General features: G+C 42.3%; 2 protein-coding genes across 2 annotated transcripts; both read left to right on the top strand.

Annotated features, from left to right (window-relative positions):
• The first annotated feature begins 2,700 nt into the window (after positions 1 to 2,700).
• Positions 2,701 to 12,377, top strand: mdc1 (mediator of DNA damage checkpoint 1). The gene is made up of 11 exons (XM_053326388.1): positions 2,701 to 2,836; positions 2,940 to 3,551; positions 3,642 to 3,720; positions 3,875 to 5,142; positions 5,302 to 5,364; positions 5,492 to 9,225; positions 9,711 to 9,839; positions 10,004 to 10,186; positions 10,304 to 10,429; positions 10,923 to 11,033; positions 11,164 to 12,377. The coding sequence occupies exons 1-11, from the start codon at positions 2,701 to 2,703 to the stop codon at positions 11,365 to 11,367; spliced, it is 6,645 nt and encodes a 2,214-aa protein (XP_053182363.1). The 3' UTR covers positions 11,368 to 12,377.
• Positions 12,378 to 19,062: 6,685 nt separating this feature from the next.
• On the top strand, positions 19,063 to 24,761 carry si:dkeyp-77h1.4 (uncharacterized). Its single transcript, XM_053326953.1, has 10 exons — positions 19,063 to 19,108; positions 19,428 to 19,448; positions 19,568 to 19,843; positions 21,142 to 21,262; positions 21,414 to 21,589; positions 22,021 to 22,163; positions 22,947 to 23,094; positions 23,273 to 23,454; positions 23,891 to 23,983; positions 24,075 to 24,761. The coding sequence occupies exons 1-10, from the start codon at positions 19,063 to 19,065 to the stop codon at positions 24,759 to 24,761; spliced, it is 1,893 nt and encodes a 630-aa protein (XP_053182928.1).
• Positions 24,762 to 25,204: the final 443 nt, after the last annotated feature.

Below are 25,204 nucleotides of genomic sequence, written 5' to 3'. Positions count from 1 at the left end.
TTATGTTTGGGACTTTCACCTTAATTTAACAGTAGCTGGTATAGCTAGGGGCCGACAGGAAACAGGGAGAGAGGGGGGAATGACCTGCAGCAAAAGTCCCTTGCTGGAATCGAACCAGGGACACTGTTATTATGAGGAATGCTCAATAACCACCTGGCTACCAAGACCCTCCAAATGTTTTATTTCTGACAGCCCCACAGAGGGTTGCCTTGGAAACATGCTCAGTCAGCGTCACCAATGTTACATATAAAACTGCCAAAAAAACAATGTGCAAGACAAAGAATTTGTTCCGTACTGAGAGCATATCCACAATGTGTTGTACAGACAATACGAGGGCTGAAAATATTGTTCAGATAAATGATTGACTGTACAGAAAAATGGGAACACTCAAACAGAACATCATCAGAGAATGATAAAACATCCCAGAGGGGTCTATTCACAGTCTGACACCTCCTTCAGTCTGCACGTTCCAGCTAAAATAGAAGAGAACGCAGGGTTAATTGAATAAAACCTGCCAGTGAGCAGGTTAGTTTCACTGAGTATGTTGCCAAGGTAACTGACTCAGAGTTCATAACCTTTATTTTACAGAGACTCAACATTCCCCCATGAGCAAGCACTTGGCAATAGCAGCAAGGAAAAACACCTTTAACAGGAAGAAACCTCAAGCAGAACAGGGCTCTGGGTTGGCGGCCATCTGCCTTGACTGATGGGGTTGAGAGAGAAAGAGGGAGGGGAAGAGGGGAATGTGAGATAGAGAAGCAACAATAACAACAGTAAAAAACAATTACAATAATAATAATAATAGAAATATGACTAATGATAATAGGCATGGGCAACCTGTGAGACGAGAAAGCATGAAAGGGGAAGAAGCCAAGTTAGCAACCTGCATCAATGGTACATAAATACATACAGGTGGAGAAGGTGATAAGGAGAGAGGAGCTCAGTGCATCATGGGAAGTCTCCTGGCAGTCCAGGTTTACAGAAGCTTAACTAGGGGCTGGTCCAAGGCAAGCCTGGGCCGGTCCTAACCATAAGCTTTATCAAAAAGGAAAGTTTTAGATACTCTAGGAAACATAAGTAAGCATGCATGCTGGGAGCACCGTTTTCTAGCGGGGTAATAGGGTATGAGTTCTTCAAGATGATGGCACTTGACCTTTTAGGGCTTTGTAGGGGAGCCAGCGAAGAGAAGCTAAAATGGGAGAAATATGTCCTGTTAAGACAGCAACATAAAGGAATTGCAACAATCCAGCCTAGAAGTAACAAATGTATGGACTTGTTTTTGTGCATCTTTTTAAGATAATACATCGGTGAAAAGGGGCAGTCCTTGAAATGTGTTTTATGTGGGGTTAAAGGACATATCCGGCTCAAAGGTAACTCTCAGATTCCTTACAGTGGTACTCGATATAACAAGTGGTTATGTTACTTTGTTAGGTCAGTGAAGACCTCAGGCTGTTGCAGGTGGCAGAATTAACTTGCTATAGGGGCATAAAGGGATCTTATAAACACTTGTTCCTCCCACAATGTAGTAATTTAATTGATCATATTCATGAGGGCATACATCATTAAGCACAAGACAGTGCCACATGGTCCAAGATAAGATAAAATGTATCTTTAGGCTATTAAAATTCTAATTGAAACAGCAGTACAGAGGAAAAAAGTAGCAGTGTGAGGGTGAAAGTGTACTAAAAATAAAATCAACAATAAATAGGATGAAATAAAATGAATAAAATACTGTTAACTGGATCTTTATGTAAATAATAAATATAAATGTGCAATCTGCAGAAGTTCCTGAGATTAATACATGTGAATGTTCCTGAGATTTACATACAGAATACCTCATATACAGATAAAAAATAATTGTGTAGTGTGCAGAAAATCTGAGATGTATACATTTACATGGTGGTAAAGTAAATACAGTCTGACAGTGAAGCATTAGCCACCTTATTATGGCAGGTGATTTGGGTACTTTAGTGCTGCATATATCCATTAATACACAAATCAGCTGACAAAGAAAGCCTACAGGGCATTAAGGGGTGTGCGGCGCGAATATGTATCTTTTGGCGCGTTGGGGATTTTTGGTCCAATCAGAGACTTTTTAAAATTCAGATTGAGGTTTAAATACCCAATCACTATACATCTTGGATTGAGTGATGTTTGCGTTGACCAATAGCTTGTGGCTAAAACGCCTCCTGAGGGGCGTGGTCATTTCTACACAGGAAGAGGATACATGCATGATCTCCAATGAGCAAGGGGTGTCGAGGTAAGTGTTGTGCTGTAATGTTTACCTTAAAATCTGCAGCCTAAAATGAATCACAGTTCACCCCCACACTGCTAATACATTTCTGAGCTTCTTTGAACAATGCAGTTGGGTGAATTACAGTCAATCTGCTCCCATAATCGCGTCAACTTCCTTTATGGTTTGCAAGGCAGTTGCCATGAGTTGTAGCAAATAGTTGTTTTTAAAAAAAGTTGAAATCAAGTATTTTCATTAACAAGAAAACGAAAATATACAACATGGCAACGTTTTGTTATGACGTTAAATTGCGACGTTAGCTGCGTGCAGTTGCCGTGGTAACATATGCTACTTAACGCACATCTGGCTAAGTTTACAAAGCTAACATTGGTGTGATTGGATGTTACTATTACCTCCTAAATAGTCTTCTATCTATTTTTATGTGTCATCTTGTCTCTGTATGAAGAATGGAGGCTACTCAGATGATCAGTGACTCATTCTTGGAGTCGGATGAAGAAGAAAATGAAGAGGAGAATAAAGATGAGAGGGGGCAACCACTGGCTAAACTGCGCATCCTAAAAAATGAGCACATCCCTGCAGCAGGTGAGTAGTTAATCTGCTATTATTACATCTATGTGTTTGTTTCTGACTTGCATGAACAGGCTTTGTTTATGTATTTCTCATGATGGATGTTTTCTTCACCCAGAGTTGCCCCTGTTTTTGGGGGAAAACGTGCTTGGTCGTGACCCCAACACCTGCACCCTGCCTTTTCCAGCATCTTCCGTATCAAAGCAGCACGCTGTCATCTGCATCTCTGTCCACAGGAGAAGAGGATCTCACAGTGAAGTGGATATGGAGGCTTTGGTTTGGGACATAGGGAGCATGAATGGGACCCGCAAGGGCCGCTTAAAGCTGACCCCAAATGTACGCTACGCCCTTAGTGAAGGTGACCGTTTGGTGGTAGCAGACATCCCATGTCAGTATGTGAGTTGTGCTGTAAACACAGTATCCTCTCAAGGGGACATGAGGACTCCTGCGAGCAGAGATTCAGGGGTAAAAGCCATGCTGCCAGATGCCCCGAGAAAAAACGGAGCTGACACAAGTACAGGCAGTGAGAATTGTGTCAATGGAGGTACAAACCCATCAGCTATAGTGTCATTATGTGATCCAGAGGAAACAAGGAAGACTCCTGCCAGAACCACTTGCCTGTCTCTTGAACAAACTCCGACCCAGCCCCAGGGGTCCCTGGTCCCAGAATCTGACTCAGACTCAGATGGAGAAAGAGGGGGGCGAGAAGATGGAAGGCGCAAGTGTCAAGGTATGTACATTTTGTAAACATACAGGCATTTATCTCTACGTTTATTTTTTTAATCGTCCTGATGTTCTATGGGTTCATTATCCTTTACAGTATCAGATGCTGACTCTCATAAATCCAGTCCCACCTGTTCTACATTCTTGAGTCCCACAAACAAAATTGTTCCTGAAAGGTATGTTAGTAACTTTTTACTCATTGCTTTGCTTGTTTGTGTATATATAACACAGACATAACAAAATCCTCTGGGTATGTGCTTCTATAAAGTTTATTCATTATTGCATATCTGAACTATAATGCTTGGCACATTATTTCCCACTGTATTACAGCGAGGATGAAAGTCCCATCACACCGTCCTCCTCCACTAAAAATAGGCCATACAGACATGTCAGCTTCAGCAAGGAGCTGCCAGACATAGATGTGGGGCGACAGCAACTGAAGAAAAAAGGGACATTTGAGATTGTGGACGACAGTGAAGAGGAGAGAGGGAGGGAGGAGGAAAGAGCAACACCAGGAGGGACATTGCTTGAGGAGAGTGGACAAGATGTGCTAGTGAAGCAGGAAAACACTGTCAGTGTTACAAGAGAAGAGGAATTGCCTCTGTCCACAAGAGCAGTCTCCACAGATGTGATCCCTGCATTTAACATGGACAGTGACACTGATGTGGAGGGAGAGGAGGAAAACGGGGCTTCTGTGGCTCCTGTGACCTTGAATGCAAATCAACAAGCGGATCAACCACCAAACACGGCCCAGTTTCACATGGACAGCGACACAGATGTTGATGAGGATGAAGATACCTTTGACAAAGGTCCCAAATCGGTGCCTTTCTCTTGTGACAATACCAAACCTCCTCATGCTGTCCCAGTTACTCAGCCTGAGGGCATCACAATGGACAGTGACACTGATGTGGATGATGATGCTGATATGTCAGACACTGCTGCAAAAGCAAAACCCACATCCTTACTGAGTGCACACACAGCTGATTCTGCTCCTCTAACGCAGCCAAAAGATTTCCACCTAGACAGTGACACAGATGTTGATGAAGAAGAGGAAAATGAATGTGGAACTAATAACACATGTTCTGAAGTTGATGAAGCACCCACCAGGACAGATTTAAAGCCCACTGGGTCTGAATCTGCCCCTGCTGCTCCTCACAGCCTGAACATAGATAGTGACACAGACGATGAGGTGATCTCTGACCCTGCTATTAATGAACCACTGGTTGTGCCTGCTGTTACAGAATCATGCACCACTGCAGCTGCAGGAGCAAGTGACAGTGATACAGATGCAGAAGAGGATTCTCCTCTGGTTATACCCATTAATATCACAGCTTTGTCAGGCACTCCCAATTCCACGTCAGCAGACGCTCAGTCAGATTCTGATGCAGAAACAGATGTGGATGAGCCCAGCGTGCCCCCTGCTGGAGATGGGCACAATCCAGCTGACCTCAAACTGGACAGTGATACAAATGTGGAGGATAAGGAGGTGGACCTGGGAGGGGCAGGAGAGGACCAGATCCCTAGCCTACACAGAAAAAACACATCTGGATTGCCGGGTTCTCTATGGCAAAAGTGCTCTACTCCTGTGCAATTTTCAGGTAATCTTGAAATGAGAACAGAATGGAATGAATGATGTACTCCTTGTATATTGTGTTATTATTTCAAAACACATTATTTGATCATTAGTAAAGGTTTTTTTTAATTATAAAATTAAACATAAGTTACATTTTGTGAATTTCACTTTGGGATGGTTTCAGAAGGAGAAGTGGAAGAGATGGAAACTCAGGCCTTCCTTAGTCCCTCTTCAGGTCCATTTAGACGTAAGTAGATTACCTTTTAATATAGTTTAATTACTCCTGATTTTCTGTGTGTTTAAAGAGAGGGATTCTTTTTTTTAAATGTTATCCTTGGATAAACCATCTTTAATTTGTCTTCTCTGTCGTCCAGGTGCAATGGGCCCTGTTGTAAGACCTGTAGTGTCTTCCTGCTCAGACAGCCTAGATGAGGACTTTGTTGTGGCTGAGACGCAATCCTTTATTCTTCAGACCCGTAATGACCATGCCATGGACCCCACCCAAGCTTTTTGTCTCGAGTCTTCTGGCGACGAAAGAGATGGACAACCTAGTAGAGGAGGGTCTTTCCAGCTCGGATTGTCAGACAGCAGCCACCTGCAGTGTCAGGCTGCAGCTCTGGCCATGGAGAGCACCCAATCGTTTGTCTCGGTGGATGGAGGTGTGAATCTGGAAGATACCCAAGCTTATGCAGCCACCTCAACTTCAGACAGAACATCAGTGGAGAATGATCCAAACCTGGAGGCCACCCAGGCCTACGGAGGGGATGAGGAGCTTGCCAGCAGTCCAGTGACATTTGAGAAGGAAGGTCAGCTAGATTTGGCTCTAGAACCAACACAGGCATACATTTCTGGGCCCTGCAGTGATTCAGAGGATGAAACGGAGGAAGATGACAGAAAAAACCTTACTACTGCTGAGACTCTACCTTTAGACTTTCCCACCTCATCTACTCTTGCCATGGCTGAAACCCAACCAGTGTGTGCCTATAGGGAAGAGGAGAGTTTGGCAACAGTGAGTCACATTTCCTCTAAAACAGAAGCAATGGTGGTACACGGGATGGCAGCTCAACCTGAGGAGAGGCCTGTGAGTGGAGCTTTGTCTATAGCTGAAACTCAGCACATATGTACAAGTGAAGATGAGGACTCAATTCCAGGTCCACGGAAAAGAAAAGCAAAGCAGCTTGAAGAAGAGACGCAGCCCATCACTCGTTCTGACTATTCTGCTATTGAAACCCAGCCCATGCATGTAGGTGCAGATGAAAGTCATCCCGTAGTTACAAGTGGAAATGAGGAAAGTGATGATGAGGACTTGATTCCAGGTCCACGGAAAAGAAAAGCGAAACAACTGCGACTTGAAGAAGAAGAGACGCAGATGCTTGTAAATTCTGAGCGCTCTGCTGCTGAAACTCAGCCCATAGATACATGTGATGATAAGGAAAGTGATGATGAGGACTCGATTCCAGGTCCACGAAAAAAAAGAAAAGCAAAGCAGCTTGAGGAAGAGACACAGCCCCTCACTAGCCCTGACTATTCTCTTGTCGAAACTCAGCCCATAGATACATGTGAAGATAAGGAAAGTGAGGATGAAGACTTGATTCCAGGTTCACGGAAAAGAAGCGCAAAGCAACTGCACCTTGAAGAAGAAGAGACGCCGGCACTCTTAAATTCTGCGCTCTCTGCTGCTGAAACTCAGCCCATGGATACATGTGAAGATAAGGAAAGTGATGATGAGGACTTGATTCCAGATCCTCGAAAAAAAAGAAAAGCAAAGCCGCTGCAGCTGGAAGATGAGCAGACACAGTCCCTCACCAGGTCTGTTGTTCCTGCTGATGGAACCAAAGCCGTGCTCATAGGTGAAGATGTGGAAAGTGATGATGAGGAGTCAATTGTAGGTCAACGAAAAAGAAAGGCAAAGCCACTGCAACCTGAGGAAGAAGAGACACAGTCGCTCACAATTTCTGAGTCCTCTACAGTTGAATCTAAGCCAGTGAGAACAAATACTGACCCACAAACTCAGAGAGGAGAGGGGGGACCATCTGAAGCTCAAACCAGTTGCATCAGTGTTACAAGTAGAAGAGGGACAAGGGCAAGATTAAGAGAAGAGGAGAAGCAGGCAGAAAGTTCTGAACCTCCCAGGAGACAGACAAGAGGGAATAAAGCTGCTCCAAGTACCAGAGGAAGGATGAAAAAATCCAGGCCTGATGAGAGTGAGGAAGAGGAGAAGGTAGAGCAGCCTAAGAGGACTAGACGGAAAGCATCCATGAGGCAACAGAGAGATGATGGGAAAGAAGAAGAAAGGCTTGATATTGAAAGAAATGAGCAGCAGCAACAAGAAGGGATGTTGGGAGAGGAGAAAGATGTTACAGAGCCCAGACAACAAGTGAGAGAACAAATGGAGGAGGAAAGGAGGAAGATTAATGAGGAAACAGAGAGACGACAGCGGGAAGAACAGCAAAGAACAGAAAGGACAAGGCAAGAAAAGGAAGAACAAGAACGATTACAAGCCGAAAAAGCAGAGAGGTTAAGACTTGAACAGGAGAGAGCAGAAAAGGAGAGAATAGAGCGGGAAAGACTAGAAGAAGAAGAAAGGGAAAGAGCTGCTCGGATACAGAGGGAAAAAGAAGAATTAGAAAGAAAAGAGAAGAGTGAAAAGGAGAGATTAGAGCGGGAAAAAGCAGAGCGAGAAGAAAAGGATCGATTAGAGAAAGAAGAGAATGAGAGAATACAAAGGGAAAGAAAGGAACAAGAGGAAAAAGAAAGATTGGAAACAGCAAAGAGGGCAGCAGAAGAGCAGAAGAGATTAGAGAAAGAAGAGAATGAGAGAATACAAAGGGAAAGAAAGGAACAAGAGGAAAAAGAAAGATTGGAAACAGCAAAGAGGGCAGCAGAAGAGCAAGAGAGACTTGACAGGGAGAGGAAAGAACGAGAACACCAAGCAAGGCTGGAGACAGAAGAAAAGGAAAGAGAAGAAAGGGAAAAACTGGAAAAAGAAAAACAAGAAAAGGAAGCAGAAGAAAAACTAAGAAAGGAGCTTCAAGATATCAAGGAAGAAGTGAAAACACCAAACGATGATGATCCAGCAAGGAGGACCAGATCTCGCTCCAACTCTGTCAGCTCTGTCAGCTCTGAGAGGTCCGCTCTAAGTGTCAACACCCAGGGGAGTAGAGGGAGAGGCCGAGGGAGAGGCCGAGGTAGAGGAGCAAAGAGGACCAGTGAGCCAGTACAGGCCCCCCTCCCAAGAGGCAACAACAGGAGGAGGACAGTGGCTGCAGAGCTGTCTGGCCAGGGACAAACATCAGAACAGGACAGCAATGATGTTTCTCCTCAAGGAATCCTTTCAAGGTCCAACTCCTCCAACTCCCTCAACTCTGAGATTTCCATCAGCAGCACCAGCTCTCAGAACAGAGGAAGAGGAAGCAGGCAGCGAGGAAGAGGGAGGAAAACAGAGCCCGAGCCCACTCCTCTTGTAAGCTGTCAGAGTGATCAGAGTTCACCTCCCAAACCCACAGCAGCCAGAGGCAGGAAGAGCAGGAAAGCAGAGGTGTCCTCCAATGAGGTTTCTCATGAAGGTGATGAAGAGAAGGCACCGTCTCAGCAGCCTAGTACCACTAGGGGGCGGAGGCGAGCTAATTTAAATGAGCCTGAACCTACAGCTGCATATAAGGAAGGCCAGTCAAGTCAGGAGGAAGGACGAGCCAACGAACACTCACTTCTGGCTAAAAGGACTGTCACGGGAAGAAGCCAAAAAGCATTAAAAGGTGAAAGTGTAGAGGTACCTTTCGCTCCTGCACTCAGTGATGAAGGTGAGGCTAAAGACAAAAGAAAAGGAAAGAAGAAAGAGTTGGAGGCAACTGCAGAGGCTGCCCAGACAGCTGAGGCAGCAGGGGGAGATGCAAAAGTGGCTACCACACAAGCTATGAGAAGAGGCAGAGCATCCAGTGTACAGGGGAGTAAGAATGCCCCCCCTGAAGTGGAGGTGAAAGATGAGAGTGAGAAAACGGAGGTGGAGATTGTTGAGAAGAGAGCCAGAGGCCAGACATCAGTGGTCCAAAAAAAGAAGAAAGAAGTGCAGGAAAAAAGTGTCAACCAGGATACAAATACGACATCAGAGGTAACTTAATCACTTCTGTTTTCCACATGCTTTGGAAATATTGTAGTTTCATATTTGTTTGAAACAAAAAATACATCAAGGAACATACACACATGCATACATCATAGGTAAGAAAAAATGAAGAGCTTAGTACTTAATAATTAGTGTCCAGGAATGTCTGTCCTTGAGAAGGAAAGCTTTTACCCTGGCTAAAGGCCCTAGTGCATTTCTCTCTGAGTCAGCCTTTCCAACTACCATAATGCACTACAATCACCTTCAGGGACTCTCTAGGTTTCTCCCACTCTCTCTCTAAGCAACAGGAGAAGTACAACCTGCTCTGCATCACCATTAATACACTAATGATTTCAGCAGTTTAGTGGTCATACAGACTGTTTCTACTGTTTTTATTCTTTACCTCATTTTTATTCTCATCTTTCTTCATTCTTGCTCCATTTTGGTTCTTTCTCTTTATCCCCCATCCTCCCCTCCCCTCTCCTATTGAGCAGCCTCAGACTCCAACCAGCCGGAAAAGACAGGCCCCTGCGGACTCCTCTCCAATGGCAAAGACCCCTCGCTCTTCCTCAGCTTCTCCGGCAGCTGGAGGTCGACTACGAGCTGTCAGCCAAACCTACAAGGTCTGTGTCTGTCCTTGTAAACCCGTGGTTATTTTTGTCAGAAAAATGATGCACATGACAGTTAAGTGGACCAGAATCCGATTAATTTGAACTAATTTACATGAGAGGTTATCAGAATCTGTCCAATTAGGCTCCTGTGGGTTAACCTGTCTGTGTTCATTCAGGTGTTGTTCACTGGGGTCATGGATGAAGCAGGAGAGAGAGTGCTGGCACGTTTAGGAGGCTGCATGGCTAAAGGCGTAGCGGACATGAACTGTCTGGTCACTGATAAGGTGCGGCGGACTGTCAAGTTCCTGTGTGCAGTGGCTAAAGGAGTCCCCATTGTCACCACACACTGGCTGGAAAAGGTTAGCCCCTATATTAGCAGTAAAAACTGAAAAAAATGAATGTGGAAGTACAGACACAAATTCTACACACATACAGAGACACTTACTACTCCTGTCCTCCCCCTCTCTCTGTGTCAGAGTGGTAAAGCTGGGAGCTTCCTGTGTCCCAGTGCTTTCGTTGTGAATGATCCAGAGCAGGAAAAGAAGTTCAATTTCTGCCTGCAGGAATCTCTGAGGGTTGCCAGCAGTCAGCCTCTCTTACAGGTACTCTAACTCACTCATTCCATTTATATCTGTGCTCAATTTTTTTTTCCGATTGAGAGGTTGTCAGTGTGGTATTTCCCATGGCAGATGGCACAAGTGTGGTGGGTAATATTGAATCGTTCTCGGCTCATAACAGATCTTAACACCTTGACTGTTTATGTCCCCGCATGGCTCGTAGCCCGGCCTCTTTGATACTGCACAGGCTCATGTCTGTACTTGATGACGCAGTGCAATATAAGAGCACATTGTTGATTGTTTACCATTACACTGCAGCCTGTGGGAAGTGATTTGACATTTACTGTTAATGTGCTGATTATGTTTCATATTAGAGCAGGCAATGTTTCTGCTTCTGTTACATACTCCTTCAAGCCTGTACTGTTTCATCTAAGCTGCAAAGTATTGATTTTCTGAATCTTTCTCTGAGGTTTTAAATAAAAATAGAGATAAATCATATTTGTTTACATATTGCATTTTCCATGTGTCTGTCTCTCAGGGATATGAGATCCACGTTACAAAGTCAGTGAAGCCAGAGCCAGTTCAAATGAAAGACATCATTTCATGCAGCGGAGCCAAATTTCTTCCCAAGATGCCTTCTACACACAAGGTACCAGTCAAACTGAGACCCTTGTCACTCAGGTCTCACTTTGATTAGCATTAAATTGTGGTACTCTGTCATCCCATCTTAAACCTTGAAAAATCTTAATTGTAATTGTAAAACTTCCTTCCCTTCTTAGCCCCAGACTGTAGTGATTTCCTGCGAGGACGACTGGTCGCTATGCGGCCCGGCTGTCTTGGCGTCTCTCCCAGTCGTCACTGCGGAGTTCCTTCTCACAGGGATCCTCCAGCAGATACTTGACTTTGAGACCCATAAGCTCTCTGGCCCTACAGCTAACCTGCAACCTGCAGGAGGCAAAGGGAGGGGCAGGAAGAAGACATAGCGTCGACAAGGCTGCTTGTGAAAACGTGCAATTGTGCGTCACCGTCTATGTGTGTGAAATCTGCGCTAGCAGGGTTTATTCATCACAGATAGATTCCCTTTTCAATCAGAGACCGGTAGAAACACTAGTGACTCAGTTGTTCTGTCTGAATGAAAGACGTGAGAATGTATCAGCCATATGAAGCAAAAATGTTGAATGTCTACTTGCATTTTGTACATTTTGTATGTACATGTCATTTTACAGTGTTAGTGTCTAATGTTAAAATCTCATTTAATATGCACAGCAGCCTGGTTGTCAAGAGACTGATGTGAGAAATGAAATTTAGGGATAAAAGGACAAAATTGTCTCTAGCCTTGACAAATCCACTCTTTTCTCATGTATTCTGTTGCCAAGAAAATGTAGTTTTTGAAGTTACTAAAGCAAAAGGGAGAGGAGGAATAATTACTCATTAACCATCCATGTCACGTTCCCCTCTGCTCCTCCCCTGTGCTCCACCCCTCCCTCTGTACAACAATGACAAGCGGAATAGGAATTATCAGATTGTTGAATTGTTGCTGCTCTCTACACTTTGCAAGAGGTTTGATGCAATCAACTATTTTGGCAACCAGACATGAAGTGGGAGTTATAAGAAATATGATAAAAATGTAGAAAACATTCAACGGTAGAAACGATAGGTGTGTTGAAATCTGTAATCTTCGATGGCCAGTAGATGAGAAAGCTTATTCCATCCTGATAAGAAGCACTTAGTGGCTTTTCATACTGAGGCAATCATGAACCTAGCAGTGTGTTTGTTGCTATCTCCATTTACCAGCACCACCACCTACTCCATTAAGGCTTCATCCAATCCCATTACCGTCGGGGACAAGACACAATATATGCACCTGACTGCTGATGCTGCTTCTCCATCAATATCTTATGGCGTTTGTCCTTGCCATTCATTTGTCCACTGTCTGTTCACTTTTTCTTTTTTTTTGCATAAACCTTTACGTCCACAACCACATGTGCTTCTGATAAAAAAAATATATACAGAAGTCATATTTTGTTTCTTCTTATATAGTCTTTGGGACTATATTTTTTAGAATTGCTAAATTGTGTACCAAATCATGATATGTGTCTTTATTAGCAATGAAAACATGAAATCATTTATTTTTACCTTTAACCAGATGTGTGTTCACTTTTGCAACAGTGTACTGTAAAGATTGTGCTTCTTTTGAGGTTTGGGGCTCATCAATGAAGACTCTTGACTGAAGAACATCTCTTGTATTCCTTTAAAGTCAGTCAGTTTTTAAAAGTCATTAAATAAGCTCTAACATCACTGTCAGTCCTATTTATTTCTTGAAAACTGCTTCAAAAGGTTCTAGTGGGTTTTTGGGTTGTACTGAACAGGTGCAGGGAACTCAACATTTTAAAGTTTAGTGCCAAGATTTCAAATTAGTTCCTTTAATGAGCACCCTGTGGATTTTATAGTGTGGTTAAACTTGTAGTTTTTCAGTTGCCCATTCAACATATTTTGTGTTATTTTTGAGGAAATGATGCAAAGCTGAAGTAATTGCATCAAAGCATCCCTGCAGTTTATACACACCTACTGTTGTCTACACACTTTATATTGGGATGAACTTATCTATCCGCATCGTCTGTGAACTGCCAGTCTCGTTAAATAAACCCCCACCTCACTGTCAGGTGACTTGTGAAGGGCGAGGGGTGGCCGGTGTTTCCCGACACGAGACGAGTGGCCCCGAGCCCGACATATCCTGAACATCTTCCAAATGTTAAGCCCGAGTCGTGAAGTGCTGCTCTTGAGGGGGGCGAGGTTGAGAGGGAGGAGGGAGACGAAGGACGGAGGAGAAACAGGCGACATTCACGCAGATTTTCGCCCCTGAAAGCATCACTGACACCTCCGCGGACAGCAGCGCACGTCCCGCCGGCCAATTAAAGGAAGGTGAGCTCCTGAGCGCTGATTTTTCTTCTCTCACATCGGTGCGTCTGTTCGGACGCAGGTCCCTAAATGTGACCGGTGCGTTACGGGTTAAATTCTGCAGTTTTTTGGTTCATGCGTTTGTCTGCTATCCCTGTGACTGATTAGACTTTAGGGTGTGAGGTTTCATCGCCAGCTGCACATTAGACTGTCATAGTTATAGTCAGGAAAGGTGTTAAAATACATCCATCCATTAACTGACTGAACGGTCCCGGGATGGAGCCGGCATCGCCTTCATTGGGTATTTTAGGCTGATTTCATTCATGTCTCAGCCTCCTGGTGGGATTCAACCGATGAAAAAAATATAATGCAGACTTGTAGGATGCAAGATGATGTTAATTGTTTGTTATAGCCCAATACCTATGTTAACAGGTTCATTTTAAGCTGCATTTGTCCATCTTGAATAAAAGAATGAAATCATTAATATTAGTCCTGCTACCATTGTCAATCATTAGAAAATGATGTTTCATACATTTCCTTCCCCAGGGGCTATATTATCTTTATATAAGGAAGTTAAGGTCCAGTAGACTATATGCTCTCACTTAAAAGCTTAATAGCATCCATTAGATGATGGGATGCTCTATGGCTGTATTGCCTACGCCTGCAGTGTGCTGCTGATAGACTGTGGCCGGAGCTGCATAAAGGCCTCAACTCATGACAGTGTCGGATATTGTCTGCAGATCCACTCCAATTTGCATAAATATCATTATCATCCACACATTCTTTATTTTGTGCTCTTATCACCTCTCCCAGTGTGATTGTCAATACTGTACATTACTCCACCCACGTCCTGACTCCCTATTCCTTCATGTCCACTGATTTTAATGGATCAGACAGATGAAAGCCATATAAAACATGTTATATCCTACTGCAGCCAGTTTAGGTGGGGGAAAAAAAATATTGTGAGATGAAAAAGTCAGCTGCTACAGGCGACATCTCAAAAAATGAACATTAACCATTAGGCTAGACATTTAGATTTTGTCTGGTTGTCTTTAGTTTGTCTGGTTGTTTTAACTCTTTCTGCTGGGTTAATCTGAAACATGAGATGTGTTTTATGGATGTAATGCTTCCTAGTTTAGGCCACTAACATCATACCGGTGGACATTTTTTAATTTTTAATTTTTGAATGCACCTCGTTTAAGCAAAGGGAAACCCTGTCATTTTTGAAAGTATGCACACCCTAAGTAAACACTTTCACATGTGTGTCTCTTGGTGCAAAGATCTTTTTTTTTTCTTTTTTTGATGCCTCATGATTTATAAATGTCTAGCGCTGCAAGAGGAGTGTACAATATGTGCATCTGTGTGTGTGTGTTGCATCTCCCTTCCAGCATGCCTCCTAATCGTCAGAGGGACTTTACCTCATGTGAAGTCATCTGTCCTCATCACTGTGCTTATGTAAAGAAAAGAGAGGAAAGTGAAAATGAAAGAGAAATGATGAAGGCTATAATGACACAGAGATAGCTTTGTAAGTCCCCCACATCTGCAGTCATTGAAGGCATTTCCGCCTCTTTAAAGCACCGGACAAAGACCTGTCTGTCCTTCCAGTAACCAGTGAGTTCGTAGTTAGAAGGAACACAGGCACAGGCTTTGATTTCAGAGTGGGATGCACTGGCTTGGATTATATAAGATAAGGAGGAGGAGAGGATGAAAGAGACATGATAAAAAAGTGAGCAAGATATAGAGAGAAACGTAAAGAAAAAGGGAAGCAAGAGAGATGGCCCGAAATGAGGGACCAGGGGTTTCAGGTTGAGAGGAGTCGAAATGTAGGGGAAAGAAATTGAGTGATGATGCAGAGCTGTCAAACTGAGACATAGAAGACAAGGAGACAAGAATAGAGACATGATGCTGGTAGATAATAAAACTTGGAGATATGAGAGTTTTAGAGATGTTCAAGTGTTAAAAATGGAAGAAAAGGAAAAGAGGAAAGAGTTAAAACCCAGTGAGGTAGAATGAAGACTGACTGAGGCTAGGGGAGTAAAGAAGGATAGCAGATGGCATATTTGTCTGTGCCTGCAGCCCGTGGTTTACAGCCCAAAGGACAATGTGTCAGTAAGCATGTTCGTGGGTTTGCATGAGTTTTCATACGGTTGCATGTTTGTGCTCAGTGAAGTGAACCATGTGGGGTTGTGTTTTTTTTTTAGCTCAAAATGCTCCAAATCACAAAGGAAAAAAGAGTAAGAGGAAGAAAAACTATTCGCTTCACAAATTCTGCATTGAAACACCAGATTGGCTGCAGTGACTCCAAGACGCCTACTGCTGTGACAAGCAGATGGATATGGTTCACTTTTATTTTTCTTCATGGCCAATCAATCCCACATCTCAGACTGCTGCATTAATTAAATGCAGATGGCTACAGGGGTCAACAGTTTATTTGTTGAAATTGTATTATCTATGATGATGCAGTGGCCAAAAAGAAAGGTTCAAACTCTTAGGAAGGTGTGAATTTACTGGAAAAAGGATGAGTACTGCAGTAATAAAATTACAGTGTAATCTGAGTTATATAGATGACTGTAACAAAGGACACAAAACATTTGTTTTCCAAGAGACGCTGTTCTGTGTGACGCAGGTTTGCTCCATATTTTGTTTCAGCTACAATGAAATCAGTGAGCTTTTAGGCTCTTTGTCTTCCTGATGTGTGCTGCAAGAATGTGACAGACACAGTGAAGCGGGTTTGTTTAAGGGCCTTCTGTGAAACACAAACGCTGGTTGTTAGATTATGACTCTGTGAAATGTTAATTATTTTCCCTAAATATCAAGTAACAATGGCGGCCCTCCTCTCTGTTGCATGCATACAAAGACAGACAGGTGGCAGACATAGTGACAGTGCACATACGCATCTTACAGTGTGAAGATGGTTCAGTGCTTTATCGTTTCCTGCAGTAATGTGATGTGTTATGTTGCAATGAGACACTCTAATTTTAACTGTATGTTTATTAGCTGCTGCACAGTGAGACTTTGAGCACTGCAGGTGTTTCCTCCCAGGCCCCACCTGGGCTTTGGAAATGAAAACTGCAGCAAAAATCTCTTTTGCACAAACCTCTTCATGTGTTTCCTCAGATGTTGCCTTAAAGTTTAGCAGGAGACAGTTGACATCATCATTATAATCCCCCGAATGTTGCACTAAATCAGCGTTCTTCTCAGGAAGCATCATAGTGTCCTGTGGTACAGATGTTTTTCCTGTATGTTTTCTCATTCTGCACATTCCCTTGTGAACTCTGCCAAGTCATTATTCAGATCACTGTCATTTGAATTATCTTGAGATTCATTAATTATTCTGTGTTTTAATTCAGGCACATAATCAATAGATAATCCTTGACAGCGATCCAAAATATGGTGGCCCTGGTAAACATGAACATACTCTGACAATGTCTGGGCTTCTTTAACACATAAATTCCTGCTGGTATGGTGTTTAAACAACAGTCACTTTTACTCAGAAATCAACTAATGACCTGATTTAATATTGAGCTCAGGCACTGTCATTGACTTTTTCAACAAAAGTTGCAGCAGTTTAGTTGTCTCAAGTCCAATAATAACCTGCAGGCAGTGGCAGATAAATTGAATTTAGACGGACTGCAAGATTCTCTGCAGATTGTCTCTTCAGGAAGGTTTTTTTTATTTTGTGTGTGTGATTAATAGTCTAATTGAATTGTTAGTGCACCTTACGGTACATGTATAGGATAAGATGAAAGAAAGAAATACAATTCTGGCCTCAAAGACGTGGTAGTTTGAAAGAGAGTGTCTTGCATGAATAATGAAGTATTGTGCATTAAGCATTATGAGGCTGAATCACAGCACTTTATAAGGATACATGTGCTGCATATAGACAGCCTTGACTGCATGTCATTTAGCTGCATCACCGTCTGACTGTGAGAACTGCAGGTGTTTCCTCCTGGTACCCTCCTGGGCCTTTAAAATGGAAACCACAGGAAAGTTTCTTGTGCTACAAACCCCTTGATGTGCTGCCTCTGATGTCTCAGCACAGAAGAACGCCACTCACATCATCAGTATCCCCTCAGTGCTGCAATTAATCAGGATTCTTCTCAGGAACCTTCACACGGTCTCGCCAGAAATTATGTTTCCTCTTTGCTGGGGACGTTTCCTGTTTGAAGCTCACCTAAGCAAAGGCTTATTTTAGTATTTTCCTGCTGAGAAGAATGTTTATAGATGATTTTCCACTCGTAACATTTTATACTGAATGTAACAAAGAATAAATTATGTTGAAGAGATTAATGTCTGTCTTATAGCTCGATTGTCAGAGCTTATGTTATTATATTTGACAGTCCTATATTTTTGACAGGGGCTTTACTAAATGGAGGACCACTTTAGAATGATGTGTCAATCGGTGCAGAATGAAAGAATGAAACTCTGATGCTTGAGTTTCATTCTGCAGAATGAATGTATGCACAGAGATGGTTTTTCTGAGCTCACCTCAAATCTCAGTTTAAAATCTGCACCTACAAGCATGATTCATGACATCACAACTAGTAAAGCTAATCCTGGTCCAGTGTACAACTCAAACAGGTGTGATGTGAACACTTGAAACCTTCAGTGCACACACAGTGAGAATGGACTTCCCAATGAAGTAGGAGACATCTCGCAGCCAGCAGTTAAACTTTGAAGTGAAAAATATTTGCATATTCATAGATTCAGGATTTTTAATGAGGGAGAAGGAGGAGATGTAATTTTAGGGATTTAACCCAGGTAATTGGACACAAATGATTCAAAGTGGAGTATTTTTTATATTTCTTAAAACATGTCTTGAGGGGATCTTTAACACTGTTGCTCGTAGAGAATATTTAAACTGAAAATCCTATCTCAGAGGCCCTGTTTAAATGTGGCATTAACACCCGTCTCATGTGGTCTGATCGTAAGTGGCCAGCCAAGACACATTACTATTCACACCTGTCTCTATTGTGTGTCTTGAGGAATTTCGAGCTGACCACTTGCATCCAGATTCTGTTGCTGCTGTGGATGTATTAGAATATTTTGCTATAAGACATTGTAAGATATTACTATGTCTTGTACATAAATGGTTGCTGCCTAACTTACTTCCTCGACAAGGTCAAATGGCCCCGCTGCTCCGCTGACCGTTATTAAGTGAGACAAGCACCAGATTTGTGTGGGCTAAAGAGCTAAGAACGAAGACAAATGTTTCAAGAAGTAATATACGTCTACACATACATCTGTGCTCATCTCCACTATTTCAACCATTTACTACAATAACCACCACTTCCTGCATACATTTTCATATTTTCCTATTACAGTCTTTTCGGGGATGCGTCAAGACATATTAGGGTTTACACTACAAACGATAGGTGGTCAAATGCATCCCAGATGACCTCAGCTCGAAATGCATGGTAATGCCAGGTGTAAACGGGGGGAGGGATTTATGGTTTTAAAGGCTAACTGGTCAGCCAGCTCTTTTTAAAGCACTCATTCAGTTTCCAAAAGACAGGGAGGTTCACTGCAATTCAATGTCTCACCAGGGGTGATATCATCCAAGGATGATGTCATACATCAGTTTCACTTCATACATCAGGGTGCCTGTGTGCCTTGTTATATTCCCTCTCTACTGATTAATAATAAGAAGAATTAAGTAGAGGATAACAAAGGGCACAAAATGAGTAACAACATAATGATGAATGTGTACAGATGTGGAGGCAGTAAAACTAATTTGCCTAATTCTTCTTTCTTTCTTTAGACACAAAAAAATTGCCAAGATGTGGACAGTCAGTGTGATCGCACTCAGCTTTCTGTTCACCACAGGTATGTTGAGGAAAATGAGAGATGTTGTTTCCTATTAAAATAATTTTCATATATAATCATGTCTTTTTCCACTCCTTGTAATTTACTGAGGTGTTACATTGAAATTCGTTTTTAGTAGTCTGGGATCAGTTTGTGGTGCAGTCACAGTCAATTTATTTAGCAGATAATGAAGTAATTAATCTACAAAAGGAGACAACACTGCATTGAAGGCACCAAAAAACAATAACACTCCACTTCAGAAAAAACTAATGAAAAGAAAGGATCATTTTATCTGAGAATATTTGTCAAAATTAATATTTTCTTTTATCTTTGTTTACAGCTCTTTCTGCCCCAGTGAAAGGTAAGACTGTGTACCAGCGCATCACATATAAGTTCAACACTCATCAGTTACAAATGATGAACTTTCTTTGCCCTCTTATGTGTTTGTCGATACTTTCCTGTCCTCATAATGTAAACTAGTCAATGACGACTCCAAGACCTTGTTCCATGCGGAGGATTTCCACATCATGCTGCCCACACTTGGGTCGGAGGTCACATTTCAGAACCGATCTTCTCCGCGGTCACCTGATGTGATCCTGATGCAGGGCGGCACCGTGGTCCACAGCAGGGCCAAACTCAACCGCCAACTCAGCCACCTTATTATAGACTCTGTGGGTGAGGGAGATGAGGGTGTGTACACAGTGAAGAACCCTGAGGAGCCGGAGGACATCAGACGTATTACCCTTATAGTCCGAGGTATGAGATGACATAAATGTTTGATACATTAGGAATGGTAATGAGTCCACAGACAGGTTTACTAGAATAAATGAATCTGTTTTTAAGGTTTGCGTGGAGTATGTGTGAACTGGACTTTATAATGAAAAAAAGAGGCAGTCATGTTTGCATTTATTCAAACAACAATAAATGTGAGGGGGGCGGGTCAAGGTTTGATTTTGGTGATTTTCTTCACTTGACAAATTATTAACCAGTCGAGTACAGTCAAACTTCTTCTGCCAGTGAATCGATTAGTCTGCCTATTAAATTTGTTTTTTTCTTACCAGTGGTCCAAAATCCGAAGTTTACTACCATAAAAGTCTAAAGAAATCACATTATTTTTACTAAAAAAAAATCATCCATAACATTATTTATTAATCAAAATGGCTGCTGTTGATCCATTAATTGTCTAATTGTTTAAGCTGTAACTTGTAATTGCCAACATGTACAATAAATGAGTGACATCAGAGATAAAACCTCAAAGAATAGACCTCTTATATCTGATTAGGAGTTGGTCTATAGAAGCTGTCATTTCTCCTGCTTTAATCTTACAGTCAGCAGCCAAAAAAAACCTCACAGTTAAACATCCTGTTGTCCTGCAAGTGTAACAAGTTGATGCAGTGTTGACTTGGTACTTTGACTTGTAATTCTTAAACCAGTGACACAAGACGTTCACACACACAAACATGATGAAAGGAGTGAATTGTTCAAGACCAAAGAGGGAGGAGTGGGTTCAAACCGAGCATGTATAAAGGCGACTGTAGTGTAGCAATATGTGGAAGATGTGCCATATGGCGCCAGTAATGTGTGTGTTTGTGTGTGCAATCACATGTGTTCTCTGAGTGTGAGGGCATGCAGAAGCTGCCAGGCAGTAATTATGCAGCTCTTTAACTGCCACCCTACTCCTCTTTCCTTCTCTCCCTGCTGTTTTCCTGTCTTTATCATGTCTTTATGTCTTTCCCTCACAGTTTGTATCCCTACCCTCCTATTCTAGCTACCCCGATATTTTTGGATCAGTGCTCCTTTGTTTCTCTGCAGTCTGTCCCCATTTCGCCACATCTGTCAAGCAGTCCCTCTTCTGTCCTTCACCCCTAACTGTCCTTTCTCTCACTAGATCGCTGTTTCTATCATTTCTTGCTCTACCTGAAGCACATTAATTCTCTCTCTTCCTTCACTCTTTTCTACTCAAATGTCAGGCCAATTTCTGCCCACTGTAATTAACTTTGTTGCTTCCTTTTACACAAGAACAACCCGTTTACCACCCTGCTTTTACCTTTTAGATTGCTCTCATGAAGTGAGTGTTAAATATGGAGATGACTTCCATATTCCGTTGTCGGAGGTAACTCCTAACCTCACCCTGGAGTACAGGTCCATTGTTGTGGAGGCCAACTTGACATCTAGGTAGAGTCAACAAAATTAGACTAATATTTTGACCAAAGAGAATCTATAATGACATTTTCCCACCATGATGTCCATGCACTGAGACAGTTTGTCTCAGATTAACCATGAAAATGGAGAAAAGTTCATATTCTTTGACTTTTCTGTCCTGTAGACCTGCTAACATGCTGCTGACCACCACAGGGGTAGCCAGTGAGGGCTACGTGGGTCGCATTACTGTCAACGATCGCCACATCATTCTTAACACTGTAACAGGTGCAGATGAGGGCAGTTACACTGTCAGGGATAAAGAAGGTGACATTACAAGGAAAGTATGTCTCAACGTCAGAGGTGAGAGCACACTTTTCACAATTGTTTATTGTCATTTTCTTATTTTCTCCCCACAAGACACATACTGTAACACAGTAACAATACAACATTTTGACATACAATACATCTAGTACACATATATACGATCACACACACGCACGCACGCACGCATGCACACACACACGCAACTTGCCTCATCCTAAAAAAAAATGACAGGTCATATTTTTTTGGATTGCATGCTTGACCTATTTTAAACGACTCGCACCTTCCATCAGGATGTTATTGTATTTTTTCCTGCTAGTTATTCCGCCCATCTCGTCTGCCATAATGGCTTTTTAAAGACCTAAATGTTAATGGGCTCTACAAGGCTAATGTATTTTAGATGATTCAGGGGCTTGTAAAGCTGTGATGAATTTCTTCTATGTCTTCGCTTCTCTGTTTGCGTTTCTCAGAGCATCAATCCTTTCCAACCCTGCCTTATGGAAAAAGACTGAAGATCAACCTGATACTCAACAGCTCATTGGTTCGCCTCTATTACAGCCGCGACCGTGACCCCACACCCCATCTGCTGATGGACAAGGGAGAATTCACAAATGTAATTGTAGCCTCTATTTTCCTTTAAGTCCTACTTGGTATTATTTGTTTTCTGTATTTAATAGTGGGGATAGAAAAGTCATCAAAAGAGCCTAATAATAATATTAATCACAAACGTTACAACAAAAGTATTAGATTCCATGTCTGTGTTGGTTAGTTTCACACAAATACATGTATAAAAATTATATAATGTGTACTGGAAAATGTAGCTATACGCTTTTGTAAATATTTAATGTTACCCTTTAATAAGTAATTTTATATTTAGTCATAAACCTATGCCAGGGTTTCCTGCCTGAAGTGTTTCATAGTGGAGGAGGGCCACCTGGCTAGAAATTGTCTCTGCCAACATCATAAAAGATGAATACACTATTGTGAAATATGACATTAACCTTTAGGGCAATAGACATAAGACGCTGTCTCACACATTATTTATCATTATTTTTATATATATTTTTTTAATTAGAGTCTCATCTACTGTCTAAATGGATCAGAATGACATGTCTCAGAATTACAACCTCAACTAAATAATTTCCTGGAGGAAATCTTGTATACTATACTATGTTAATAATAACAACTATTTTCTTCTATATCATAGTTTAATAACATATCCTTACAAAATTCTGTGTGGTTAGAAAACAGAAAGCTACCATGTGCCAAATATATAATATGTTTTTAAAATCTATATCACAGATTTAATCTGATATTCATTAAAGTTATATTTGCTGTTCTGATCATGATTATTTTCTTTAAGGTAAGGATATGAATGTCTGTCTTTTCTCTCAAGGCCCAAACAGACCTGGGTTTTGAGGATCGTCTGTCGATGGAGGGTTCATTGGTTTTTCTGGATCAGGTCAAGGGTGCAGATGCAGGCCAGTTCAAAGTTACTGACATATTGGGGTTCCCTGTGTCCATCATCCAACTGGAAGTGCAACGTAAGGATGGGTTGGGCTGAGAAAGGACTGATTAAAAACTGAACTAAAGCTGTGACTCATTGGGACAAAAGAAGAGCCTTGTGTCTGTTGTATTCATGCATTCAACAAGTCAATGAAAGGTCAGTTGAAATATTTACGCTCCCACCTCTGCCTTTCTCTCCCCTTTCCCGTCATGCAGCCTACAAGCTGGAGTCACTGTATGTGGCCATCATCGCCCTGTTGGGCCTGCTGGTTTTCCTTCTGCTGATTTGCCTGCTGTCCTGTCTGATCAAAGTGAAGAAGAGGGCCAAGAGGTCTTCTGCCCTGGAGAAGATTGCCGAGAACGCTGGCAAAGAGGATGAGGGAGAAGCCTTCAGACAGGTCAGAGGGACAAATATACAAATGGCAATGCTGATGCTGATGATGTGTATCCTGATGTAAAATTCAATTCATATTTGTGGATAATTTTTCCGATATTTTTCAGTATTTATTGGGATGATTTAATTTATGTTATCTATATATATTTTTGGTTCAGAATACCCATATTATTTTGTAGATGGGGAACTTAGTAGCATTAGTACTTATTTGGTTTGGCAGATTGATACGCTGCAAATAAGATAGTGAAGAGGACCTAATAACTGTTGTGGCGGTAGACCAAGGCACAGCGAAGAAGGTTCCCCTGTTCTTTTACTTTTAGCCAAGTTTCAAAAGAAGTTGTAATGCAGAAATTATCTAGTTAACAGTTAATATTAAGAGTAATCAGTAGTACGCTGACATAATCAATGACTATTGTGTTTATCTGTGTGTCTCTTCCCAGGTGGTAAAGAACATCACCAAACTCAGTGAGGAATCCAAACATTCCCAGGCTGACACTACAGAGAAATCTCAGAGCACCGAGGTGGACATTAAAGTGAGAAGATGTAACATTTCTCTCTTAAACTGAAACTGTTTCAAGTTGTGATTTGTCTGAGTTTTTTTTCTTGTTCTCTTTCTGAACTCAGGGTCTGGAGGTTTCCTCTAAAGAGGTTGGCATTGGTAACCTAGAGACCAGTGACTCTGGTGTTGGCTTTAACACCGCCCTGCCTCTGGACACTGACACCGAGGCCCCTGACCAAATCCCTGACTCTGAGGCTGTAAGCATCTCTGTTGCCACTGAAGCTAAGCCAAGTCCACCGTCTGCTGCTGAGGCTGAGCCAAGTGCTCCACCAGCGATGGAAATGAAGCCCAGTCCAGTAGCTGAAACTAAAGCCAGCCCAGCACTTGAGATCAAGATAACCCCTGATCTGCCTGTGGAAGTGAAGTTAGATGTGCCCAAACCAGCAGATGTTAAGCTTAGCCCAGCCCCAAGCCCTGAACCCAAGCGTAGTCCAGCTGATCCAAAGCCTGCACCCAGCCCAAGTCTGGAACCCAAGTCAGCTACTCCTAAAGCCACAACTCCAACACCTGAAAGTAAGAGTGCCCTGACCCCCACACCTGAGACCCCCAAACTGACCACACCAGAACCTATTACCAATGGTACACCTGAGCTAGGCCCAGATCATGCTGATCTTATCGAAGGCTCAGCTCCAAAAGCAGCCCCTCCTAAAACCCCAGAAGTGGAGCTCAAATCAAGTGGTGCCATACTAGAGGCCAAAATGGATGCCAGCAAAGAGGGCACTGTGGCTGAAGATTCAACCACCACAACCTGAGAACTGCCCCTGCAAAAACCCAAGGATGCCCCACAGATCCTCTCCATCTACCACCACAGTAGACAATCGAACACCCCCTACCAAATAATGAAGAAACCACTGAAACTGGGGCGGAGGAGGGAGGGAGGACTTCAGTTTGACCTGTCTAATGCCTGAACACAGTATTACCTAGATAACAGTACGTACTTTTCAAACACATAACCTTTGAGACTTTTTGATTCTGAAATACTTAATAAAAACCAATGCGGCTCCTGGTTCGTGAAACATTTTAGTTGTATACAACTTGCAGCCTTGTGTTTTTTTTTTTTTTTTTGGTAACTCCACAGTAAAACTGCCAGACTGCAAATGAAATCCTTTGCAGAGTTTACAACTAAAATGTTGACTCCAAATAAGGTATTTTCTAACATACTGAGGCAGCCAGAAAGGTTTACAACATTTCATTA

The sequence above is a fragment of the Scomber japonicus genome, chromosome 10, assembly GCF_027409825.1.
Source record: "Scomber japonicus isolate fScoJap1 chromosome 10, fScoJap1.pri, whole genome shotgun sequence".
In the NCBI taxonomy this organism is placed as follows: domain Eukaryota; kingdom Metazoa; phylum Chordata; class Actinopteri; order Scombriformes; family Scombridae; genus Scomber; species Scomber japonicus.
This window is presented reverse-complemented; position numbering and strand designations above follow the sequence as displayed.